Source organism: Camponotus floridanus, unplaced genomic scaffold (genome assembly GCF_003227725.1).
Source record: "Camponotus floridanus strain SB8 unplaced genomic scaffold, Cflo_v7.5 scaffold73, whole genome shotgun sequence".
Taxonomy (NCBI): Eukaryota; Metazoa; Arthropoda; class Insecta; order Hymenoptera; family Formicidae; genus Camponotus; species Camponotus floridanus.
This window is the reverse complement of record NW_020229842.1, coordinates 775660-792821: the sequence shown is the minus strand read 5'-3', so window position 1 is coordinate 792821 and position 17162 is coordinate 775660. Positions and strand designations below refer to the sequence as shown.

Below are 17162 nucleotides of genomic sequence, written 5' to 3'. Positions count from 1 at the left end.
TTATCAGCTTGACATATTAAAGCGGCACACACGCTGCGTATCATACGCTCGTCAGCATCGTCCTCAATGTCGTGATAAGAAGTTTTCCGAGGCACCAACTACGTCGGCGAATTCATGAACATTCTTCGCGACGGTCTTTGCGACAACACCTGCCAACCATCTCTTCAAGTCATCCATCTACTTTGCAGTCGTTTCACATATTAAACTTCAGTTCACGTCAGCGGAAGAGAAAATCACTAAAAAATGTACGGCAACATTCCCCATATTATACCGAGCGCAAATATATTCTATATCTTTTCGCGTATAAAAGCTTACATCCGCAATGTCGAGACAAGATCTTTCAAATTTCTATATAGAGTTTTAGCTTTCTCGTACTACGCTTTATCCATAGTTTCTTTGAGCACTTTGATGTTAAATTCTCCTTAATATTTTTAATGCTGGCTGCGGTTTTCTTTATTGACAGTTCCTTTTAAGTTGATCATTTACAAATGTTTCCGAATGTTCTTTTCTCGAAAATTGTCAATTTACCTGCATAGTTTTTACCTCGTATGAAATATAAAAATATAGGATATTTACCTGCATAGTTTTTACCATCGTATGAAATATCAAAATATAGGAGAGAAAGAGAGAGCTTGTATTTTTATATTTCTCCATTTCGTTAACAATAAAAAGAAAAAAGACGTTCGAAGCAACATATGTAAACAAAAGCTTGAATATTGGTCCAGATTTTCGCGATAACAGTTTAAGTATCGCTCAATTGTGAATGTTGAAAAATGGAATATGGTATTTATTAACCAAAAAACTGCACACAGGACGACACATAATAGCAAACAATAAAACACGTGTATAACGTGGCTTTTTTTGAAAACAAGGGATATCGTATTATAGCAAGATATAAAAGAGACAAAAAAGTGTATAACAGCGCTTATACGTTCATCGTATTTTCGCAGGACGAATTGCACAATACGCAAAAACCCACTAGATATTTTCCCGACCGTCGAGCGAGCGGAAGTATCCAATCACCCGTATTTTGAACAGAATCCATGGAGAGCCAGATTCAAAACACCAGGATATAGATTATCGGCAGACGATACTTTTCGATTCCACAGGGTACGAATGCGATCATAAAATTGGGATTGCCAACGGGGACACTGCTAGTGAGAGCTGCATCAGTGTAATCTATTGACACATACTGCTGCAACTTCAAAGCTAGGTTTTAAACTAGCTCGCGATCTCTGGCACAGGATTAATAGGACGCAATTGTAACAAAATTGAACTTGTCGAAATGACATGACAATACGAGGCCAATACGTAGGACAATTTTGTAATAAAAGATGATTACTTTCGAAGTGTCATGTCTAATAAAATGAAATAAATTAAAAGGATAAAATTAAAAGGATAAAATATTATATTATACAAAATATAAATAAATATTATAAATATTACAAAATATTATATATAATATTATATTATATAATAATATTATATTATATATTTTTATAATATTATATTAATATTTTTTCAAAAAATATAATTACAAATCTAAAATACAAATCTCTCTCTCTTGAGCGGAGAATAATTTTCGTGAAAGATTAAAATAACCGAGAGGTATATACATTAAAATGGTTTATTATTTTGCGAGTAACTTGCTGATAGAGAATTTTCAAGTAGACTCGCAACTTTACAAATCTGTATTTCTGAGAGCAAAACTCTCGTGAATTATTTCGCATCTATGCAACATCCATGAGAGAAACGGCAGACATCATCGGTGCACTAGTGACTGCGCACGTACACGCGACGACGAAAGTTGGAACGTCGGCGAATGCGGCGGGCAAAGGGCGAAAGGACAGGTCGGTCGAGCGGAAGGGTAATGGAAGCGTCGGTTATATCCGTGGCCGCTCAATTAAATCTCGTCGACGTCGCGTGCAGGAAGCGAGCGCAGCATGCACCGGAGGCTTCCTTACCGATTTCAAGTGGGTGGACCCAGCTCCCGAAATTTATTAGTCCGCGTGCGACCGACCGACTAATCCTGGCTCGGGTAGCCTGAGCGTGCGCGACTATTACTCGTAGAGCGCGTATTAATGTTGGTCGCAAAATTGTCAAAAAAAAAACGAGAAAAATAGACGAGCATCCGGATCAAATAATTTCATGACATGTATAAAACAACATTTTACCGTTTATCGCTCCTTCTCTCCCCCGAAAATCTTTTCGTTGAGCACTACCACTGAATTTGCTATAATTACCGATATGTCACGAGAAGGATATCGTACTAATCCGCTGGTAAGATTGCATATTGCGATATTGGATACCGAGAAACCTGATCCGATTCTAATCGAACATAATTTAACTTGAACTAACTTGATCAGACTTGATTTAATTTACGTTGACCTTGGATATTCCCTCGAATATATTCACGTTGAAAACTCAATTAACATTCAAATAGATGCTTCGATTTAGATGTAGAAGTAGAAGAATGTAATGCGTAAATATGAACTATTAAATTGCAATTTGGAGAAATGTTAAATCGTAAGCCGAGTGCAGGCCATTCGATTTTTCTTCATTTCAACGTAATGATCTCTAAACGATGCCATTCGACTTGAATGCTCGAGTCGGTCATAATAGTACACGCCAAAGTTGGTGAAAACAGCCAACGAGTTGCGAAATCCGACGACGGGATTTATGAGGCACGGAAATCCGTGACCGGCGGTTTATAGGATACTACAGGGCACGAAAATAAAATTTTTATAGTCACCTCTTTCGGGCACGGGCTCGCGTAGACCCGCGCCAAGCTGAAGCTCGCTCATCGTCGAATAGATGCCGGCTATCTGCGCGGTGCAACGTAGAATTAACTGGCCGTTACTCGCGTAATGGAATGGCTGAAGGATGACACTGATCTCGCTCCATTGCGCCCCGTCCTCGTCTTTCGTTCGCTGCTGCTTCGCGGTCGCATCCACCTGCAACAAATCAAGCGCGAATCCATCGTTAGAACACCGTATTATACGAAAAAAAATGTCGTGAGAAAAGCGAATTTACGAAGGTAGCGAGGGAGATGGATAGAGCGAACGGGGATGGGACACGTCGTAGAGAGAGCCTGGGAGAAATGTAAATCTGCTTTCAACGAAATCCGTTCATCCGGAATCGGGAGGCGAACACTCGCCCTACCCGATACCCCGTTCTCTCTTTCGTCATCCTGCGCACTCGACGACGTCCCGCGCCAAGTACAAAGACGAGGGTTTCCAGTTCGATGGAAAGTTAGAGGATTCGCCTCGCGTTCCTGGCGCCGTATTCTCCCGATTAATGTCCCTCCTTCTTTTTTCCTCCCCCTCTCTCTCTATCTCTCCCTTTCCTTCTTTTTGCGCGAGATCGGTTCTCATCGAGCCGCGGCGGCAACGAGCGAACCGAAAGTATTGGCCGGAATGACAGAGTTCCGGCTTTCTTAATGGATCATTATCGTTCCGGGAGTCATGATGGCGTCGAAAGTGAGTTATTCGGGTGAATCGTACGGTAGAGTGATTTGTAAGTGAATCGTAAGAAGTTTATCGAAATTCTCGTCGATGCAGGCGATAGATCGATAGAGTTTTTCTTGCTCTAAAAACGTAATTTTCCTCCCTCTCTTTCTCTTTTCTTAGAAATTTTATATTAATTGCAAGTTTGAAGTAAAAAACATAAAAAGCAAATATTTCCATAAGATATAATTTTTTGAGAGAGAGCGAAACCGAGAGAGAGAAAGAGAAAGAGAGAGAGAGAGAGAGAGAGAGAGAGAGAGAGAGAGAGAGAGAGAGAGAAACACATATTAATTTTTTATTTTGAAATATTATTTAAGATTCTACACAAATAAAAAAGAAAATAAAATAACTGATGTTTACGATAGGCCTTATTGATTACATCCTATGGAAACTAATTGTAAGAATACTTAGAAGCGCATAGACAACTGAAACAATTACAAGAGAAACGTAACGTAATCTTCTCAAATAACAATCAGCACTGCAGTGAAATTGAATCTTAGAGGGTGATTTCTGATCGTAGCCAATCAAATGAAGCCAAATAGAACGGAACTATAATAAAAGGACTTTATAGTAAGAAGCCACAACTGTGTTATACAAAATATTATAATGATTCAATAATCCATACAATCTTTGAGCTCCAAATTACTTCAAAGGCAGATTCTATCTACGTAAAAAAACAAAGCTTTTAGCTGGAATTATTATTAAAGAGAGAGAGAGAAAGAAAGAGATCATAAAATATTTACTTTTCTATCAAATATACATACATACATATATATTATATTCTCATCAAAGGATTCGAAAGATTTGCGTATCTGAATAATAATTTAATATATTAATTAATAATAACATTTAATGAGAGATGTTACTGAATATATATTGTAAGTATATTGCAATATATAATAATTTAAACTTAATGCTAGTTTCAACAATATCGATGGAGACATATGAGTCACATACACAAGAGCACTTGCTGACTTTACGCTTTTCTCAATTGAAAAATTATACAATTCGCACGATCTAGTGATATACGGTGACACGAATAAAAAAGAATCTCGATCAATGATTAATGACCGAGTAGCATTGATGCTTATCTTCTGACGCAGTAAATGCGCCCGGCCGAATATAAATTCCGGTTTTTAAACAGCTACCTGTGAAATTCAATCTCGGAAAGAAGTGAGCGAAAGTGATTACAGCGGTTGAATACAGATTATGAGAAGGCGGTCGCTACGTCATATTTAAGCGCTTGGGATTTTCTTTGTAAGAGCGTCCAAAGGAAAGCTATATTTCTTTTCCCACGGGCACACTTTCGTGTCTTGTGCAACGGAAAATTAAAAAAATTGCTTGAGTTTACCTAACGGATCGTGAAATTTTCTATTATGAATTTAAATGTTGCTATAGACTTATCTTAAGAAAAAAATTCACTCCAATATTATATTGCAGAAAAACCTTTGATGTGTAATGATGTTTTCGTGCAATGTAATATCCACTAAGTTTCCGCAACATTGGGTTTTGAAAAAAAAAATAGTTTGATTTCTTATACAATGCAAAACTGCAAACCGAATAATCTTGCAATTTGTTCCTCAATCAAAGTACAAGATTCAACAAACAAAAGCCTTGTAAGTAAAAAACTTTTCTTTTCGATCTTTTAATTGCCTACTTTTGTTAAAAGTTTCACGAGTGAACTTTTAACCACATACCTTGTTTCAAAATTCTTTAGCAAACTCAAAGTTGATTTTTCATGAATCAAGATTTTATTACCACTATTTTCAGAAAAACTTCTAATTTTTAGTATTAAATATCTATCTTAATGACTAAATTAAAAATGCTAAAGTAAAGCTCACTTGAAGTTGAAGTTGGTTAATCAAATTAATTTTATTATAATAATTAATTATCGATATTTTTTTCATTTATGTCTAATATCATAAAATTCTTACAGAATAATAACAAATTACTTATTTAGTAGACATTTCATTGCAATTGTAATAATTGTTAAAAAATATGTTTTGTAGCAACAAATTTATTTTAAGTATTTTACAAAAAAATACCTAAAAGAAATAAATTTTGCAAAATACTCATGTGCACAGAAAATATGGAAGTTATTCCACACATGAAGGAAAGAAATGCTAACGATGTTTGCTTCGCATGCTCAACCGCATTCTCTAGAATTCTCGCATTCCCACAAAGCCTACCATAGATTAAGATAGATGTAACGGCATGTTATCTAAGTTAAATAATCAAGCGAGAAATTCAAGACCGAATTGAAGTAGATATATCTAGAATATTTCTGATTAGAGATCAGACGGGAGGGAGAAGTTTACATCCTCATACATTACTATAAATATGTCAAGGTGGCATAAATCATGTATTTTTTTTTATTTAAAAAAAACTTTTAAAGATTAACTATTAATTTTAGCTAATTTGTTTAATGTTTTTTATATACAAGGAACGCTTTACATTTTTTAAATTATATGTAGATTATAAATAAAAGTTGACACATGTGAAAATTTGAGGGATAAGAGAGAGAGAGAGAGAGAGCTCTGTTTAAATAAAATTTATTACAAATTGAAATTCTTTCCTATTTATTTATTCTTATTTATTTACAATCCTGACACTTCGTTTCACGTTAAAATCTTTTTTAATTTTTAATATTATTTTCTAAATTAAATCATGCTTTTCAATTTTTAGGAAAGAAAAAGTTATTTTCACATTTATCAAAACGAGAGAGAAAAAAAAACAAAATAAAAAGAGGGAGAGAAAAACAAAGAGAAAATACCGTTGATTTATGCTTTTTGCGGAACAGCCTGTATTTTCTAATTTCATTATTCGTCACCTGAAAATGAAATTCTTTCTTTCTTTGCTATTCAAGACGCAGATTGCCAGAATGTTGCTGCACAGAAAGCCATTGCAGAGCTGTGCACAGTACCAACGCGAGCGAAATATGAAATCTCGCAGTAATGCACATTTAATTACACGTACAGTACTTGTTGAATCGATGCGCACATATATCTGAAAACCAATATATTCGATTGATATCGCGAACGTGGAATCCGATTGGTATCGAGAAAAAATACGACCATCTCCATGGGGACTGAAGTAACGCGAAAATAGATAAAAACGTTCTCTGTGTACAACACAAATGAGATTTTTATAAAAAAATTATTTCAAATATAACTAATTAATTCGATACTTAGCAGGCTTATGCTTTTCTTTGGATTTCAATCATGAAATATATGATATTTCATGTAAATCGTAAAAAAGTCTATAAATAATTTTATATTAGATGAATAAAAGAGAAAGAAAGATATAGATTAAATCTCTACATAATTTACATCTCATACATAATTTAATTAGAAGAAATGGCATTAGAATAAAAAAATTGCATGTCATGTTCAGAAATATTCGATAAATATTGGATATTAAAAAAAATGGTCTTGCAATTACAGTAACAATTTTCTAAGTACGAAAAATTATTGCGAGATAAATAAAAATGATTAGCAAATACTGTGATATTTCTCTTTCTTTTTCTCACCTGCTTGCATATGTTTTGCAATTAATCAATGCACTAAATCAATTTGCTAGAAGATATTGTGTCGGTAATTTTATAAATATATATGCATTCTCAAAATAATGATGATGACGTAATTATATCATTATGGAAAGACATTCGTTGGTAAACGATGTGATTTAAGAAACTTCATCATAATAAAATACAAGATTATGCATGTACACAGAGAAAAATGTGTACTGTATTCAAGTAAATATTATTTATTTTAAGTATATCATAAGTTTGTATATCCGCAAATATATCACAAGTTCACCACAAGTTAAATTTAATTGAATATATTCTGAATTTTAGTAAGTGCAGTATTTTAGTCAAGAATATTAAATTAAAACAAAAATTTGGTTTGCTACATAAAATAAGTTTGATTTTTCTTTGATACAACTTTACAATATTCTTCAAGAGAAAATAATTTCTTCTTTTGAGTACATGATAATGAGATTTTCTAACACTTGTGATAAGTATATTTTAAGACTATTATCAAGAATATATTCTTTATTGAAGAAAATTATTACTTAAAAACAGAAAAATAAACTGAGTAATCTCTTTTCTTGGTAGAATGATATTTTTCTCTGTGTATCGAAATGTGTATATCGGTAAAACTCCCGACACAATCGTTACATAGATTGCATTATCGCCAGAGTGCATCACTGGCACGTGTTTATGCACTAACTCCATGATGGGCAGCCCTGGTTGAGCTGCGCACAATAACAACCGATACACATAGAGATCTCATGCCGCGGGCTTACGCTTCGAAATACCAGTGTCTGCAATTCGGAGTGTGCATTGCATCTAAGGACGTAGCCATGCGAAAAGCTCTGCAATGACAGTTTAGTCCTCGAATTTATGCGGACGGACGTGCCGTGTAACGCGAGAACGAGATACTTTTGACCTCGGTTATTTTATGCAGACCTCAGGCTCTCCCGCGGCACCTTTGAAGTGTCGCGCGGTTTTCGGTGTAACCGCTCACTTATGAAATATAACCCCCGACCGGCTCTTACTCTCGTAGCTGGTAAGTTGACTCATTTACGCCGCGGCTTTAACGTCGTCTCGAAATGGGATATTACAGGAGTCTCTTGCGTTCATTGCGCTCTGGACCGACCTTCTTTTTCCTTTTCAGAATAATAATAATTCACGATCTTTTATCTCTTCTATCCGTTCTAATTAGCGGCATACCTTGAAATAATTCTATGATGTGCCTCGAGTATTAATTCGTGCCTTTGATTCTGGATTTTGAATATATAAAACATCACTTTTTGTATGCGGATCAAAATACATTTATACGATGTAAAAATATACGTCATTACTAATGATATTGCTCTAATTTTTTTGTAAAAAAATTTAAAAAAATATATATATAAATATAAAATATGAAATAAATATAAAAATCTAGAAAAATTCATAAGAAACAGATTTAAAAGAAATATCGGTATAATCTTTGCTTTTGTTATATTGCCATAAAATTGCAACATTTTGCAGGAATATTTTAATATTACTTATTATTTTAATCTAATTTATATATTAGATTCGGCATTTTAAATAACAACTACAAAGAAACGCATGAAAAGAATACTCTTATCGGAAGATTTCTGAATGAAAAAGTAAGTACGAGCATCTGTCCATCTTTATGACTACGGATAGACGGCAAAGTGGTGCAATACGTTTCTAAGGAAATTTCAAAGTGATCTCCAAGTTCGCCGCCATCTAGCAAATTTTTGTGCATCAGCGCAGCTATTTCCTTTCCGTCTCTTTTCTTCCGTAAGAGGCGATAGATACCCGATAAGTCGAGATCCCTGGAAAGATCTTGGCCCAGCATGCATGCAAATTCTGTCAGAAGACCGCGATAGGAACGCGGATGGCTGTGCACGTCTCTAGAAACGTGTGGATATACGTGTATATGCATTCGTGAACGTGCAAGATAGTCATGGAGCAGTTCAATTTCTTTCCAGGTGTCCCCCCGATCGTCTCTTCCAGCGACCATAGCCTTCCTCGAGCGAAATTCTATATTGCTCCGAGATTCGACCGGTATTTAAGCGTCGTTTATCGCTGGCGTAAGTGCAGTGGCTCGAGCTGCAGAGGGTGATATCGAATTAACCAAACGGGAGAGAGATAGAAAGGAGAGAAAATCATTCGAGATGGCTCGAATAAACTGCTGGTGGCGAAACGTGCGGCGGTAGAAAGAAGTCAAAAGCCAATGCTCGAAAGCCGAATCGATCTTATAAAGGATTCTCCAGGTATCCTTTTACAAGCTTGCTTGTCTACGGCAGAGGATAGGCGAACGTGTCTGGACTGTAGCCCGTTTGTAACGAGCTGCGCAGCCCTCGCTTCACGAGTCTCCTCTCTCCCTGGATACGCAATTGAATTAGACGACATTGCATACGATATGATAAAACAAGAACAGCTTAGGAATATAAAGGAAATCGCGGGAAAGAGATACTACTATCGTCCGCTTGTTATTGCTATCGAATGCGATGTTTAAAAGGATGCTGGGATATCGAGAGAGAAAAGGAGCCATCTCCAAAGGATGGGAAAAAAAGAGATCGTGTTTTTCCGGTAGAGAAGAGAAATCAAAAGGCACAGCTCGATCGTCGACGATCGGCTTGAGAGAAAATCTTCTTTCTCCCTTGCTGGAATTTGCTCGAGCATACTTTGCGAATCAATCGACTGTCTACAGAAGGGACATTAGTTTTCTTCCAATATACCACGTTTTGGCCAACATATCTGCTTTATATTGCTTTTCTGTATTGTCTAATGCATTTTTAATCTGTGAAAAGTGAAAGACACGTTACGTTTACATTATAGAATGCGTTTATCGTAGTTTAATGTAACAACTGCAATAGCCGACCAGTTAACATATTCTATAATTCGATAGTGATACGGCTGAAATAATGTACAATACATGAATATGTAATAATTATTAATAGAGTACGTAATTGATGACGTTATTCATATATATCTAGTGAAATATAATAAAAGTAAATGTATGATATCCCGGTGTTTACAGCCAACATCTTAAAAGTTAAATTCATATGCTTACGTAAAGTATATGTTTACGGATAAATATATATGTATATATTTTCGTTGCACACATTTTTACATTTCATCTTTGCACTTTGACGGCTCAATTTTCCAAGTTTTGAATCTTGCAAACGTTGCTTTTCATCCAATCTTAAAGTTTACGTAACATTTTTGCACTTTACGGAGCTCGTTTCATGCCGCGCACAGATATATCGAGTGTCTTCGAAGATGCACACACATCTTTCAACGGCGAATCTTTTCGAAAGTATAGAAAATTTAATTGAACTTTGTCGTAAAAAATTTCTTAATCTTAATATCGGATATTTTGTCTAAAACTTTTAGTCAAAACTTTGCTGAAACGAAATTTATAGCAAATTGAGTGAAAAAATTATTTCTCGTTGGATTATTCACTATTTACGTCGAGATTTAATTTGTTTATATTAATTTTCTTTCATTTTTTTATAACAATAAAAACATTATTACCTCAACCGTGAAAAAAGTCATCATTCTTTTTACTTTAGTCATACCAGTGTGATTCAGAGAAATTTCGTTCTTTTACCTTCGTAAAACTTTGTACTAACTTTCGTAAATGTAACGTATTTTTTGTTAGGCTTAGTGTTATAAAACTTTGCTGGATATTGCTGCGCCCAATCGAAAAGAAAAACTCGGCCTTTTAGAATTGAAATACGCGAAAAAGCCGCGTTAGGGAGAGAAAGGGACAGAGAAAGAATCGAAATATCATCCATACTGGCGCATTAACTTCGACAACGCGTTACGGTACACGTTTTTAGCCGTGTGTCAACTGACGAGAATGAATCTTCATTTTTCTCCGTTTCGATGGCTCTTTTTTTAGTCATTCAGGGAGAGCTAGTGAGCCTTTCTGTTTTATTTCACTTCCGTGTTATTCGTTGCGCGCATACGTTCGGCCTCCATGATCTATGGGACAGATCTGATCCACCGACCGCGTGGAGTGACGCGTCTACATGCGGTTGCACACGCGAATACGATAAATCATGGCGAATATGAGCTCGGAACGCGCATTGCCACACGGGGTGCCATTCGAAACAGGCCGAACGTCCAGGGCAAACGTTTGCAGTTTCTCTCCGATGTCGCGTCCCTCTTGTATACTCTGATCGATGATTCTGCAATGACAGTTGCTGCTTTCTGTTAACAGATGCGTCGTCGTGCTTCAATTGCGCCATGAAGGATCGTTCGCGATTGATAACGGTTTCTTATCTCATCGAGGAAATATAACACAATTACGCTTTGCTTGACACTAATAAATGCATAGGAAAAAAAGGACATTCTTTTATTTTGAAAATTTATTTAGTTTCAACATGGAAATCTTGAAATGATATTGCGTTAATTAAAGAAAAATATAATTGCTTGAATAATTGCTTACTTGAATGAAGCCATTTTATATAGTTCAATCGAGAAAAATATATTCTTGATTTGAGATTTAATTTGCTTGAATGGAAAAGAAACGATGTTAGATAGAAAATAACATTTTTAAATCAAGGATTATAATTTTCTTAAAGTAGAATTAAATTATAATTCTCTTAAAGTAGAATTAAATAATTATATATTCTTGAAGTGGCAATTACAATATTAAAATAAGACTATAATATTGTTAAAATTTAAAATTATTAAATTCTTCTAAGAAGATTAATTATTGTTTTGTTTATACGAAACAATAAACGCGTTAGTTCAAATATATAAGTTTTGATTTGACATTTATTTTTTTTCTGTGTAGATAATAGAAAAAAAAACATATATACAAAGATATATATATATATATATATATATATATATATATATATACAATAATACGTGCACACATACGACAAGTGTGGATTACATGATGCAATATAAATTAGATCTTAATTACAAAATTCTCAAATTGTCTTTACTTACTAATTATCGGAATTTCTCAAGAGTCACTTCTTTTTGTGACCGAGCATTGTATTGTCTCTGGATCACGAATTTTTAACTTTAATCCGGATTATCTTCTAAGAAAAAAATAAGTAGTAATAGAATATGATTTCATTTGACATTTTTTTTCTACACAATAGAAAATACAACAAAATTCAAAAGACAAAAATAGAAACTATGATGACAAGCCTCGCAGATACCAAGAGCGTGATATTATGGTATATTCGTGGTAATATCCGCCCTTCGGACTCTGCTTGTTCATGCAATTTAGTAGAGTATACAGAGTGCCCGAGACCCGCCAAATGTGTCCTTTCAACAACAGATACCACAGATCAAACAAGAAAACGATGGTTGCTACAAATTTCAAGATATTAATAGTAATGAAATTATATGTAAAATTGAAAAATAAAGACTTTTGACGAATTAAATTAAAGAAATAAAAATAGTATATTTTAATTTTAATTAAACTTCTTCCCACAATAAAGATATTTAGTTCATTAATATATTTATTCATACATGTATGAATAGATATGTAATTATTGTCAAAATATTTCATAGTAAAAATAAAAATTGAGATAAACGTTTGACAAGACTAAATTATTTATTTATGAATAATGAATACGCTAATATTATTGAAAAAAGTAGTTTTACATATGATATAAAAAGTTTGATATAAAAAGAGAAAGGATCAAAGCAAAACTTTCATCTTCTTAACAACTTTCTTTAGTGTTAAAAAAAATGTTTTTATCATTAAGATATCATAGTCTTGAGATGGCAATTATGATATTGAAATAAGACTATAATATTGTTCAAATTTAAGATTATTAAATTCTTCTAAAAAGATTATAAATTCTTGCGTTTATAGAAAATAATGAACGCGTTAATTTAAGTATATAAGTGTTAATTTGACACTTATTTTTTATGCATTTTTTTGTACATGCAAATTTAAAGCCCATTTTCTCTTTATTTTAAATAAATTTAATGATATGAATCTAGTATGTAACTCCAAATATATTTTTGTGAAGCAATACACAGAAAAAAAATAAGTGTCAAATGAAAACTCATATACTTAAACAAACGCGTTCATTGTTCCGTACACGTAACAATCTATAATCTTCTTAAAGGAATTTAATAATTTTAAATTTTAACTATTAAATTTCAACTAAAAATTTTAACTATATTAAATATTATAGTCTTATTTCAATATTGTAATTGTCATCTCAAGAATATATAATTATTTAATTCTACTTTCAGAAAATTATAATCCTTGATTTAAAAATGTTGTTTTCTATCTAACATTGTTTCCTTTCCATTCGAGAAAATTAAATTTTAAATCATAAGAATATATTTTTCTCGATTGAACTATATAAAATGGCTTCATTCAAGTAAGCAATTATTCAAGCAATTATATTTTGCTTTAATTAACGCATAATCTCATTTCAAGATTTCCATGTTAAAACTAAATATATTTTCGAAACAAGAATGTCTTCTTTTTCTGCGTATGCACAAACTATCTAAATATGCGAAGGAACAACGTGTTACGCCGCCGAATCGTGAGGGGCTCGATCTTGTACGAGGTGAGAATGTTAATAGCAGCTGTGTAACGAAAGCTGCGAGAATTATATATGCGAGTGTACAGGAAGCAACTGTAAAGAGCCGGATATATAGCGAGAGGATAGAAGAAGGAAGGGGAAGTATGTGTGCTTTCGGGTCGGCCAGAGTGCCGGCACTCCTCGTTTCCGAGTTGCGAGCCACTCGAGAGAGCTCTCTTCCCTGCCTCCTTTCCGTGAAAATTGCGCTACGTAAGAGTGCCGTACGAGTGCGGAAGACTAACGGATTTGAGCAGGAATCCATAGCCCGTATCCTCGTTCAATATACATCTTGCAAAGAGTGATTTATAACGCTTCGTAATCTCACTTTTGCCGGCCGCCTGTCATTTGCGCTGAGAATTTAATGAGATCTCACAGTCCAGCCAAATTATAACTCTCTTTCATTTCTTCGTTAATTAGTATATTTTCTTTTGATCTCTGAGTGAGATTATATCTTAGATTATATCTTAAATGATTATTTCTAATATCGTGTAATTTTTAGGAATTTTATTGTACAATTTTTCAGAATCATTTTCCGCTTTTGCAGATAACAAGATGCTAAATGTTTAATTAATCTCATCAATACGTACGTTATCATAATTCGAATTATTATAAAGAATCAATATATGAATATAATATAATTAATCGTAACAGGATATACAGCGAAGGTGCAATTTATTCTATGCATATATTCCGTTTACTAAAGTGAAATGCTGCATTCGACGGTCACCGGCATTCAAGATAGTTACTCTATATACGCAGTGCTATCGGACATACTAATCCGTAACAACGGGCATTATACGCGTCGCTGTTGATTACTTACGCGGCGCCGAAGTTACTGACACCGTATCCAATAGCAGGAGCATATCGTGTCACAAAGGTCAACAACTCGAAGGATAAGATCCTTTTGATCCCTCAAAGGATTTAGTTTGCGGTTAGCGGTGATCCCGGTATACGATTTCGGGACTTAGTAACAGCTGCTTCCGTACCAATGTAACCAACTACAGTTTGCACTAGTAGATTTCGATTAAGACGAAACATTCATCCTTCTCATGATTATCTAATTTTCGTTTATTTTATATGATCATGCAAGGTTGCCTGATGTAATCCATAGAGTTAGAAGATGAACAGCTACGTCGTAATAAATAAATAAAAATTATCAAAGGACCCTTTGATATGAAAAAAGTGGCTTCAGTCAAGTTGGCTGAAATTGAAATATGTTGTAATTTAGGTGGTGATGATCAAAAGTTTCCTCGGGCCAAAAGTCCGAAAATCAAAAGTACAAGAGATACGATGATTTGAAGTGGGTGGTATTGAAAATTTAAAGAATGCCTGTTTTTGAATACATAAATTAAATTAATATATAAATGTTTGAAAAAATATATATGTATAATTATATGTATAATTATATGTATATATATATATGTATAATTTGTGTGCCACTTTTACAGTATTTAATGATTTTTAATTCTTTTTGTCACGCGTGTGTGTTGTGCAGAGATCAGACACGCACGCACGCATACAAAACAGAAAGGACTTGGAATTATTAAATATTGTAAAAGTGGCACGCATTATATATAAATATTTTTTCTTCAAACATTTATATTAATTTATATTAATATTATTGATTATATTAATTTAATCTATGTATTAAAAAATGGACGTTTTTTTTTTAAATTTCAGTACCACTCACTTTAAATCATATTTTTATATTTTTGATTTTTGGACTTTTTGCTCCAGAAAACTTTTGATCAGTACCACCTAAACTACAACATATTTCAATTTCAGCCAATTTAAAGCCACTTTTTTCATATAAAATGTGCGAGGTCCTTTTGATGTGCTTTTATATCATTTTCAATAGTTTTAGTTTAATAGATTTGAATAATTTACAATATGATTATTTTCACGCATTACTCTCAATTTCTTTTCCTTTAAGTAAAATATGAATTTGCTTACACTTGTTTCATCATTATATAAACCTTTTAAATCTTTATATGGAACGTAAAAATGTGAAAGAGAATGTCATATCTCAAATTCTTTTACAGATATTCCCATATGTTCGATATGTTTGAACGCGTAAGTTAGCCTCGTTGAGTATACCTAAAAATTTTATCATTCAATGCACATTCGCTTTCGGATTCCGAAATAATCATCAAAGGGAAACCTGTGTAAATTCTTCGGCCGTAACATCCCCCGGTGCTATTCGAACGATCTCGCTTGCACTCGCGTGTCGCAAAATTTGCGTTTCAATATTAAAACGGCACATCCATTATATACGAATAGTCCATTTTCTTTTTTACAGCCCCAAAGCCGCGATACGTTTGTACCTTATGGTCGACCAATAAAACACGATTTTCGTCAGACGTGAGGTGTAATCGGGCCGCAGCGCGTTACGCAACGCGTCGCGCAGCAATAAAGAGAATACGGGAACGTCAGTACGCATAATTGCGTTAGCCGCAACGATGGAGGGAGACCCGGAATATTCCAACCTGTTTTGAATTCATGGGCGCTGTTGAGTCGTACCCCACACCGAATCCAGAGCCCACCCCTAAAGCTTTCTCCTATTACGCGTGTACTTGTCACGAGGGAAGAGTCTCTCTCTTTTCCTCTCCCATTCTCTCCCTCTCTCCCTCGCATCCATCGCGAGTTACGAGAGATTTATGCGAATCAAGATACTCCAGCGTGATTGCGCGAGTCCCGAATCTGGAAAGATATATCTCAGGTGCGAAGAAGAAGTACGTTAGAATTCGTAGGAAGGGACCAAGGGGAATAGATCCCCTTTCTCGTGGCGAAGGTCGAAAACGAACTCCTCGCCTTGATCCCCTGTCAGGTTACGCTTCACCGTGCGATCCGTAAGGCTCGCGATTTTCGCATTTTCTGAAGGAAAATCGGAAAATCGGGGGCAGATGGACGCGGAAAAATCCTTAAGTGCACAATCCGACAAATGGCCACATGGATATGCACAAACTTGATATCCACAGGCTTGATATGCGCGAGAATGTGGATCGAAAATTCCAACTTGAAAATCAGTTTCTCGACGGTACAGAGATTATAGCGATATGTGGAGTATGTACGATATACTAATTTACGGTCGCGTTAATACTTAACGAAGTAGTTTCAAACTAAAGTTTACAGCGTAACATCTTCGGTATACTTTGATCAAGCAGCTGCTTACTCGCGTTACAGTATTGTACATGCGAAGTTAAAAGATGTTTTAATGTCGCTTTATGCTCCTCATGTTGGAAAATGCAAGGAAAAACGTGACTAAAAGAAAGATTAAAAGTAACATGAAGGACTAACTATAACAGAGATGAGACAGTTTAGTAGAAAAATTTATATTTTTTTTCAGTTAACATTAAATTTTATATTACTGTAGAGAATTTCTCTTCAAGTAAAACATCAGGAATAAAATCTAACGAAAATTTACTTTCTACACTGATTCTTTTTCTTAAAAGAAATATAGAAGAAGCACTTTTATATATTCGTTCTAAAATTGAAAAATATACAATATTGATTTTCTCATGAATAATATCTACAATCAATTATGATGCCATTAGC

General features: G+C 34.3%; 1 protein-coding gene across 1 annotated transcript in view; it reads right to left on the bottom strand.

Moving 5' to 3' along the window:
• LOC105255601 (platelet endothelial cell adhesion molecule) overlaps positions 1-17162 on the bottom strand; it is a 148220-nt gene that overhangs the window by 7244 nt on the left and 123814 nt on the right. Inside the window, exon 5 of the mRNA XM_011264981.3 lies at positions 2753-2954. Coding sequence (XP_011263283.1) covers positions 2753-2954 — 202 coding nt within the window. The remainder of the gene's footprint in view (positions 1-2752; positions 2955-17162) is intronic.